Source organism: Seriola dumerili, unplaced genomic scaffold (assembly GCF_002260705.1).
Source record: "Seriola dumerili isolate Sdu_G_001 unplaced genomic scaffold, Sdu_1.0 BDQW01001001.1, whole genome shotgun sequence".
Taxonomy (NCBI): domain Eukaryota; kingdom Metazoa; phylum Chordata; class Actinopteri; order Carangiformes; family Carangidae; genus Seriola; species Seriola dumerili.
In genome coordinates this window covers 18,135-28,496 of record NW_019175256.1, presented here as the reverse complement: position 1 = coordinate 28,496, position 10,362 = coordinate 18,135, and the positions used below count along the sequence as shown (strand labels likewise).

At 38.6% G+C, this 10,362-nt stretch overlaps 1 protein-coding gene across 5 annotated transcripts; it reads right to left on the bottom strand.

Moving 5' to 3' along the window:
- Window positions 1-219: 219 nt before the first annotated feature.
- On the bottom strand, window positions 220-10,123 carry LOC111237570 (acylphosphatase-2-like). 5 transcript variants are annotated; one of them, XR_002665775.1, is made up of 15 exons: window positions 9,942-10,123; window positions 8,572-8,659; window positions 8,375-8,456; window positions 7,288-7,460; window positions 6,587-6,726; window positions 6,162-6,296; window positions 5,927-6,024; window positions 5,393-5,471; window positions 5,165-5,232; window positions 4,603-4,711; window positions 3,537-3,622; window positions 3,169-3,368; window positions 2,131-2,838; window positions 1,699-1,715; window positions 1,083-1,147 (listed from the first exon to the last, which is right to left on the bottom strand). XR_002665775.1 is itself a non-coding variant. In XM_022766711.1 (13 exons), the coding sequence occupies exons 2-13, from the start codon at window positions 8,595-8,597 to the stop codon at window positions 2,727-2,729; spliced, it is 1,308 nt and encodes a 435-aa protein (XP_022622432.1). In that variant the 5' UTR covers window positions 8,598-8,659; window positions 9,942-10,123; the 3' UTR covers window positions 1,842-2,726. The 5 variants fall into 5 exon arrangements, 4 of the variants coding, with proteins under 4 accessions (XP_022622435.1, XP_022622432.1, XP_022622433.1 ...); XM_022766711.1 differs by lacking the exons at window positions 1,083-1,147; window positions 1,699-1,715 and having other exon boundaries at window positions 1,842-2,838; XM_022766712.1 differs by lacking the exons at window positions 1,083-1,147; window positions 1,699-1,715 and having other exon boundaries at window positions 1,842-2,838; window positions 6,276-6,296.
- Between the last annotated feature and the right edge of the window lie 239 nt (window positions 10,124-10,362).

The window sequence follows — 10,362 nt, the reverse complement described above, 5'->3', positions numbered from 1 at the left end:
CATCATTTAACCTGAATACTAGGCTTCCACAGGAATGCTGTATTGATAACTGTCAGCAGCTTACCACAAATTAATCATTTTATTACTAAAAGAAATGATTAAAAGTAGGTTTTAATAAATCAGAAAACACTGCACAAACAAACACCAGAGGAACAGAGGGAGGTGGATTTACTGATACTGAAATAATCAATAATCAACACAGCTAATGTTTCATGTTCTGTTACCTGACAAATAGATATATTAACTTTCAGGGTGAGTAATCAGCTTATCACAGATGTGATGTTATTCATGATGTGACCTTAGAGGTGTCTGAGTGTGCTTAGTGGCGAGTAGAGAAGCCGTGGATCTCCAATTTTGAAATTTCTCGCTCGTTGGAGAAAACGGCTCGATCAATACGAGAACTTGGACTCCCCACGCTCTTCAGCCAGAGCTTCCTGGGAAACACAAGAAGAGAGAGTTGTTCTGCTGATTTGGCTCCTCCTCCTAAGAGTCACACCTGAACACAGATGTGAAACACATGCTGATCTGGTTCAGCGTGACATCACTTCCTGAGGATGTCATGATCTGTGATGTCCCTCCAGAATAAAGCTGCAGAGAAACAGAGGCTACAGAATTTTTTTAATTTCCTTCAGTTTCACAGTAAAACATCATGATACACTGCAGACAGGAGCTGACAAAGACCGAGTGTATCACTTGATAACGGGACAGTTTGACTACATGGAAACTGATCTAGACTAAAAATGAGGTTCAGGTTGTAGCGCTGATGTTATTGTTCCTGTTTACAGGAAGCATTATGGGAACTGTAGCTCTAAAACTAAAATGGTCCCAAACACAAGTAAGACAGAAAAATAACAGGAGTGACAAAATCCACTAGTCTGAACATGTTTTTACATTTCTACAATTAACTCTACAGTTCATATGGCGTATGTGACAGTTCAGTCTGCTGTCATCAGCTGAACCGACCTCGCTGATTGGTCAGTGTGTGGAGGTATGGCACTCATTCACAACAGAAATAAAAATAGTGAAAAATAACTCACATATCGTTGACTTTGCCCGGAGGTCCCTGGATTTGACCAATCACAGTGCCCTGTCTGGTGTTCTTCACCCAGCCGCTCAGACCCAGACTCCGGCCATGATCCTCCGTGTACTGACACACAGTGGGAAGTAACTAAATATTTTTACTCAGGTACAGGAGGACACTGAGGAACTGATTCAGAACCAGCTCCACCTGAAGTAGCTACAACAGTAAAATGCTGCTGAAGCATCAATGACTCAGGATCAGTGATCTCATGATGTCACAGACGATCAGAGATCAGAGCTTCACGTACTTATCTGATTCACTTTTTTGTTTTGATTTTATTTCTTTATATTTGAAGGTTGGTTAGTTGGAAACAGCAGAGCAACAGTAAATTCATTCATAATTTCATAAAAGAATCATTTGTTCATTCATTATCTACGAAGTGTTGCTTGCACATCCAATGGCAGTGGAAGCTGCTATAATCAAAATGCTCCATGACTGTCAGTACTAATAAAACAGTAAAACATGGTATTATCATTCAAGCACTAGAATATTATGCCATATTATTGTTATAGCATATTATTAGCATTATGATTATATCATTAAAATATATTAAAACAAATTTAATAACATTATTATAGTGATAACATGATTCATCTGAAGTCTGACATGAATCTCACCATTCTGAAGCAAACACCTGTAAACAGACAGAAGAGAAACCTCATTATTCTCTCATTATAAACATAATAACATGCAGTTTAAATAATATTTATATATATATGCCTTTTACTAATTAAAATTATTACACTGCTGTGATGTCAAAAAAATTTATTTTTAATTTGATTTCAGTCATTTATTAATAAAATCTAAAGCAGAGTCAGTTTCCGCAGGAATATTCAATGTGAATATTTACAGTGTATATTCACCATATTTACTGTATATATTTACTGTCTATATGTACTGTAATACAATTTACAGAAATCAAAGAGAGAAACATATGAACACTGTAGAAACATGAGAGAATCTACACACAGACAAACACACCAACAGTAGATACATACACACGGACACATATGTGCCATGAAACATATGACATGTAACATGTTACCTACCCTGTACATTCCCAAAAATCTCATAGTCCACTGAAGTCAGTTTTATTTCAGGCATGACAACGTTCAACAGACAAAATAAAAGCCCAGACAGAAACATGTCAGTCCACCTTAAATTTAACACTGATCTCAGCTGTGTTTATTTTTATGTCTGACATTTAAAACCCCTCTGACAGCACTTTCAAAAATAAGAGCAGCGTCCTGGGATGTCTGTCAAATTAAAAGCATCAGCTGAAGGATGTGCTTCTGATGTTGTTGTGAAACGTGACTCTCAGACATGAATGAAATGGTGACACTAATAAACATTGATATGCTCCCTATGTGTAAATATCAGAGGTCTCATGGTATGTGTCTTTAACAGATAAATATGAATATTTATGTTCCTGAGGATGAACGCCACCATCAGGACTAAATCAAAAATAACCTGATGGTCTGTTGAACTGCTCAACTTCATCAGTTTCAGCTTCATCTTCAACCACAAACTGCTTATAAAACAATTCTTCTGAAGGTTTGACAGTCAGCTGTAATGTCAAAATCAATCCTGAACAGAAAAGTCTTAATCAAAGCTTTAGACCAGTAACAAGCAGGAGTTTTCCCAGTCAAACCAGTGCTCTGAAGAGAAAGGATAGAGCAGCTCCTAAAGCCAAACCCAGAGACAGAAAGAAAGCCATGATGGCTCCAGCTGTTTCTGCTTCATAAGGAGAAACGTTCCTGTGGAATAAAAGATATGTAATATTAGTATTTTATTTCATAATGTCAACTTTATTGCAACATATTTAATGTCAATTCAGTATCTATTATACAACCTTCAATGAAGCTTTAACAAATGTTTAATATGAGGTCAATACAGTTCAGTTAAGTGAAGCTGAAAGACTCTGTGTGTTTTACACTTACCCGTGTAGTGTAAAGAAATATTTATTCAGTCGTTTGTTCTGATTGTTATTCAACTATCAATACTGTGTATTAGTGTGATTGATTATTAGTGAAGTATCTTCATCCTGGTACACATGAAGGTTTATTGATTATCAATCAGTTTCTTACTTTGGTCCGTAACACATGCAGAGGCTGGCCAGGTATCCGTTACTGAAGGCGAAGATGATCATGAAGACTATGAAGAAGCCATCATGGTAGAAGAAGACAGGCAGGTGGAGACGAGGTTGGACATTACACAGCATGAAGAGAGGGATGAAGACCAGGCGACACACGATGGACACAGGAAGTAACACACTGTCCTTCTGAGGCTGGAGACACAGACAATAATTCACCAATAAGCATTTTATCTGCTGTATGTCCTCCAGCCAGGTGGCGACAGAGGACAGACTGTATGAGTCGGGTGGAGATAGAGGATGTGTTTGATGTCTCTGTGGATTATTAAAACTGAGCTGTTGAATGTTAGATATGAAACTCACCCACATACAGATGGCTGTTAAGCTTCGCCCGGCCCAGTCACACAAGTTAAAGAGCAGGAAACAGCTGACTGGGATGAAGTACAGGTCTGCAAAAGATCATCCATGAAGTGTAGTTAGTGGCTCCACCTGTATTACCTCCAACCACACACTAACAGTGGTCATGTCATCGATAAGAGGTTAAACTTCACACAGAGGTCAAAGGTCAAACACCAAAGGTGACTAGTGATGGAGAAAAGACCTTATGTGACTTTTTCTCACATGTGGGCAAACTGTGAGAGAGCATAGCAGAAGCTGAGGTCATGACTGAGAACCACGAGGCAGGTTCAACAAACCAGAATCACTTCCTGTGATCTGGTTTAACTGAACCTGACTTGGTTGTGATAACCTGTACTATGAAGCTGGTTATCACCTGGTTCAGGCATGAGCTCTTCATGCGACAGAGGAAGAGTTTTAATTATAAACATCGTCAGAACCATGAATAAAGTATTAATATGATGTGAGAAGAAATGCCGACACCTGCAGGTAAACTCAGGTGTAGTGACGTCATCAAGTGAAATTCAACAAGGTGAAATGTGAACAAACTAGAACAGTACTAACTAGAACTAAAGTCAGTCTGAGGATTAACTGTAAATAAGAACATGAATTATCATCAAGTTTGTCTCAACAAAAACAACACCAACACCAACACCAACACGAACAACAACAACAACACCAACCCCAACACCAACGCCAACCCCAACAACAACACCAACCCCAACCCCAACACCAACACCAACACGAACAACAACAACAACACCAACCCCAACACCAACGCCAACCCCAACAACAACACCAACCCCAACCCCAACACCAACACCAACACGAACAACAACAACAACACCAACCCCAACACCAACGCCAACCCCAACAACAACACCAACCCCAACCCCAACACCAACACCAACACGAACAACAACAACAACACCAACACCAACACGAACAACAACAACAACAACAACAACAACAACAACAACAACAACAACAACAACAACAACAACAACAACAACAACAGGATGTGTGAACTGACCCCAGGAACCTCTGCCATTGAGGGTGGATTTGATATCAGCAGTGATGGCGGGAAATGTGCCGATGGTGACGGTGAAGGTGAAACAGACAGAGAGAGCTAACAGCCAGATCTGAAAGTCAAAGATTAGCAGGCAGGAAGGGGTTAAAGGTTGATAACACATTATTAATGACAATTAAGTGTTACAGGTAAATGTCACCTGCATCTGATTTGTCATGTTCTGACTCATGAACTAATGAGTAACAGAGACTCAAACAAACAGATGAGAACATTAAAAACAATCTCATCCATGTCACCACATCCCTGATTGATTATTGATATTTTTGAGTTTGAGGTTTCTCTTCGACACTGATAATCAATATGGAACTGAAGCTGATTGATCAGAAACCTGATATAACCAATGGTTTTATCAAGGATTTAGTAAACAAGATCAGGTCAAAACCTAGTGTCATTTGTTGCTAGGTGAAACGATGATCACTCAACTCTATCAGTCAGTCAGTCAGTCAGTCATGAGTATAGGCCTTGTCCCACTGTCCAATCAAAAACTGATTCTTGTGTCTCTGACCTTCTTAAATATTTTCACCATGGACACATTCTGTTGTGTGGTCTGTCCGGGAACTTCCTCTTTACTCTCTGAGGAGAAGAGGAAGGGTTAGTCTTACCAATACAGCTGCATATACAGGTACAGGTACAGCGACAGGTACAGGTACAGGGGCATGTACAGGTACCAATTTTCATAAGGAAACAAGGTTTTAGTGCAGAAAGTGTATGTGTGGATCTGTTTCGTTCATACCTGTGTTCATCAGATTCACTGAGTTCTCCTTGTCTGGTCTTTGCTTCCGGTTTTTGTCCTGATAAAACTGGAAAAACTCCTGAAAAAACAAGAACATAAAATATTCCTCACACAATGAACCATTAAAACAAAAGGTCAACCAACCAATAAAATAACATCAACACATAACAGAAAATTATATTATAATAATTAATATCACAGCTGTCTCTTTGCCAATTGCGGCTCAGCTTTCATAGGAAACTAAATTTGTTGTTTGTCATGTGACACAGGTGTGTAGAATTAACTTTAAACAGAGTGATGTAATCAAATCTGAGCAGAACGTTTAGTGATTTCACATTTAATGAACCTCACTTCCTGTTTGTCTGATGCTGTAGTTCAGCAACATTCGGAAGTGTTGTGTCACTTCCTTTGGTGTGGTCAGCAGACCATGTCATCAGGTGGACTCACCTGTACCTGACTGACTGTGACAAAATAAATGTCAACTCAAAAGTCTGTGTATGTGTCAGGTGTTTGTGATTTAATAGCGTTGGTTACCAGTTTGGGCAGGAGGATGTAGGAAAGGAGGGACAGAAAAATAACAGCACAAGCCGTGATGAAATAACTGAACGCTGCATCATGAAGTTCAGATCCGCCTACAGCAGAGTAAAGAAGGACAGAGAGAGGGAAGGTAGAGAAGAAGGAAATAGAAAATAACTTTACATCAACCACACATGAATAGTGTAGATATTGGTGAGTTATTGGCTAGTTATTGGTAAGTTATTGATCAGACTTGCGATGGCGCAGATCATGGCAAAGGCAGCGAAGGTTCCGGCAAGTCCCTGACCACTCATGATGGGAGTCGTATAAGAAGTCGGCAGCAAACCAGCCATCCCAAACAGACTACCTTGCAGCACTGCCCCAAAGGCTGTAAACAAACAAACACACAAACAAACACACAAACAAACAAACAAACAAACAAACAAACAAACAAACAAACAAACAAACAAACAAACAAACAAACAAACAAACAAATTGATCAACAAACAAACAAACTACCCTGCAGCATCCCCCCAAAGGTTATATACAAACAAACTGCAGCACTGCCCCAGAAAGCTGTAAATAAGTAAGCACACAAACAAAACCCAAACAAACAAATAGATCAACAAACAAACTGCCCTGAATGCTGGAAACAAACAAACAGACAAACATACTCACAGTTGATGATGACAATCTTCACCATGGTAATAGAGAAGAATGGCAGCGGCTCCAGAGGAACTTTGACGAGGACGGCAGTGATGATGAAGATGAACATAATGATGAGCAGACTTCCCATTACACGTAGATGCTGAGAAATACTGACAGAATAAAGAGAAGAAGAGGATCAAGAAACAGCTGAGAGCTCAGGGTGACGCTTGAGATCCACTAAAGGATTTCCAAACCTCTAAACCCCCTCAAAGACCCTAGAAACTCTGGGTTCTCCAAGAACTACAGAACAATCTTAGAAACTTCATAAAGCTCCCTCAGCACTATGTGATACCCCTAAAGGACCTCTGGAAACTCCTGAAATAACAACAAAACCCAAGGACCCCCAGAATGATCCGAGCCATCTTAATGACATCTAGAACTCCTGAAGTTCTCCAAGAAAGAAAGAGCTCCTCAATTAATACTAAATTCTCTCAAAGACCAGAAAAACCCTTAAAGAATTCAGAACCCCCTAGAGAACCTCTGAACCATTTTAAAGAACCAAAATGCTTTTGATATATGAGTCCACTGGAACCCCATCAGGTGCCTCTGGAACATCCTGAAAATGGTTGATAGCCTTCCAAAGACATGCCTTTTGATTCATGGTCTGAGACCACTGAGAACTCTTGAAGCCCCTAAAAGACCTTTGTACCCCCTGTTGTAGTCATACTCACAGAGTGTGCAGAAAGGAGTTCAGGCAGGTGCAGAGCAGCAGCGGCAGCATGGCGCACAGTGTCATTACATTGTTAAATTTAGCCTCCAAAACACTGCGATGTTCACCTGCTGCCTCCGTCTGATTGGCTGAAGAATCGACCAACGATGAGTCCTTCAAACGGCTGGTGAAGTACTAGAGAAAGAGTGGAACTGAGAGGACTTTTACATCTTTCTTCAATTTTTCTTTAAATTACAAATCTGCTGTTATTCTACATTTTTCTCAAGGTAAGAAAATGTTTATTGTTCACACTCAAACCATGAAGACATTACTCTGTCTTTAAATACATCCTGACTTCCTGTCTGTGGCTCTCCGTGTCAAGCATATGGTGTAAATCTTCAAAAACTCCTCACAAATATTCAGTTTTCATTTTTAAAAAGGCTAAAAAATTTGTGTGAGTGTGTGACTGACTCAAAATAAAATAAGTGTGTATTCATGGTAATAAAAGAACATGTCACCCAGTCAATATCCAGAGATTAATTGTTCCCCTTTGCCAATATATATTTCATATGGACAAAAATAACAATAATATTCAATAATATTTCCGTTGTATTACCAGATGTGAAAAAGGTTACCATTTGTTAATTGGAAGAAATACGCCCACATAGTGCAGTGTGCTTCCATATGTCCAATTTGTTACCAACTGTCACCATTCTGTTACCATGGAAATGATTTCACATTTATTTTTGTGTACAAAAACACTTCCCTTGTACCCAGTAAATGTGTTTATATGTTAACATAGATATCACCATGACATTTGATAGAAATGTGACTCAGTTATTGCATTTTAATATTCATGTTGTCATTTGAAGACACAAGGACTGCAATAAACACTAAACACCAGTAAAGATATAAACTATTGTGTTTCACATTTTCTATATTTAATCCAATGAGTTTTCAGTTAATTTCAATACATTTTTTTCTTTCACTTAAGTTTTTATTTTTGCCTGATGTGTGAGGGTTAGGGTTAGTCTAACTTCTCTCTTGTTCTAAATAAAAGCTGTTTCACGTGGTGTGTGGATGGAAACAGACAGGAAATGATGTCATACCATGGTAGCATTCATGAAGAAGTTCCACGGCAGCAGAGTCCCCAAACCGAGCAGGAAGAAGATCAGCCACACACTAAAATACCTTTCAAAATGAAATGATGTTAACATTTTATTGTTTAACAGGATGACTATAGGCAAGAAAAAATAAATTCATATTGACATTTCTAACATATTTGTAACAATATAAATAATCTCACTTGTCTTTCGGTGAGCTAACAGCCATTTTCCCCTGAAAACCTGAAGAGCTGATGGACCGAAGGACTGAAGAGCTGATGGACTGAAGACCTGTGAGACATTGAAAGGGTTTTAAGCAGCTCAGTGTTACATAGAAGTAGATAAAGAGAAGTGAAAGCTGAAACAAACCTAATCAGGAAACTAATGAATTAATAGATTGATGAATTAATTCCAGGATCAGATGAATTAATGAACATGCATCAGTGGTTCTCAAAACTGCTGCTGCTTATAGTTACTGGTTGTCTTAGCAACACAACTCAGACTGACGACAGACTATTGCTACTACCACGATTACTATACTACTACTGCTACTATCAGGTCATTCAACTGTGAAATAACCAGGACTCTTGTAGAGCTAACAACTTGTACTTTACTTGACCAATTTAATTTCATAATACCTTATACTTCCACTCCACTATATTTCAAAGGGAAATATTGTACTTTGTACTCCACAGTTGTTTGACAGCTTTAGTTAAACAAGGAACATACTGTAAGGACTGTAACATTTCACTGACACATGTGCCTGCACTGTACTGGTTACCCTTTCACCCTGTAGAATAGGGTCAAACCCTTTGATTTCCATTGTATAATTCATCCTCTGATTAGCCAAGATAATTGTGAAAAAGTAAACTTGGTTGTTACAGCACCACATTGTGGTCAACAAGTGTCATTTTGTGTGCTTAGTACTGGGTGGAATTTTCAACCCACCGGCAAATTTGGGTGTTACTTGGTCTTATGGTTTGTGCTGCATGATCATTTTTACCAGAGAAGAAGAGCAATAGGGAAATAAGGACCAATGATAATTCAAATGTAGTTTCTAGTGACACATACTTCTGTCCATAGTTTGGTGTTTTAGAAAAAAAACTGAACTGAAACCATCCAAACCGGAAGTCAACACTTCAAAATAAAAGACATCAGACCATGACAACCCCTGCCAGAACTCATGATGCTAAGACAACAATCAAACCCTGTAGAGGCCTTGCCCATAGTAAAACAGAACAGTCTGAAAACTGAGACCTGACGACTTGAAATCTGAACATAAACTGGTTAAGGTGGTCATGCTGATGGAGCGGTAGAGTCTGGATCTGTGATTGCAAACCACCTACTGCCCCATGATCCTTGTTATCATTAGTCTTATTAATTGAATTACTTCTCCTATTTTATTTTTATTTTTACTGGTCTTGTTATTTTATTATTTATTGTCTTATTATTATTATACATCATTTTGTGAAACTTGCTATGCCCTCAGTGCTATATAAATAAAATTGAGAAATTGAATTGGAAATATAGAAACATTTTTCTTTACATTTTAAGACATAAATATATTTTTTACCTTCAGTGTTTCTGTAGGATGGTAGCAAGCTCAGCTTCCAGATGTTTTCCTCCTGAATGCTATGTCTTCCTTCTGGTTTACTAAATCCTCAGTTATTTGTTTTAGTGTCTCAAGAGTCCATTTGTTGAATCTTATGTCAGTTATTCATGTAAACCTTTGTCTTTGGGCAGGTTTTGTCTCCCGCTTGTTGTGAAATCTTTCTTCCTCTGTCTGTCACATTTTTTAAAATCCTATTTCCTCTGTCACAGCTCCTCCTCCATTTCTCCGTCTCTTCTCTTTCTGCAGTTTCAGCAGAATTAAATCCTCAGTGTGCATTGACCTTTCACCTCTGATATCAGTCTGTTCAGTGGACTTTGTTTCTGTGTAAATGTTGACGAAGTGATAACAGAGCAACAGTTTAGTTACAGAGAAGAAACTAAAC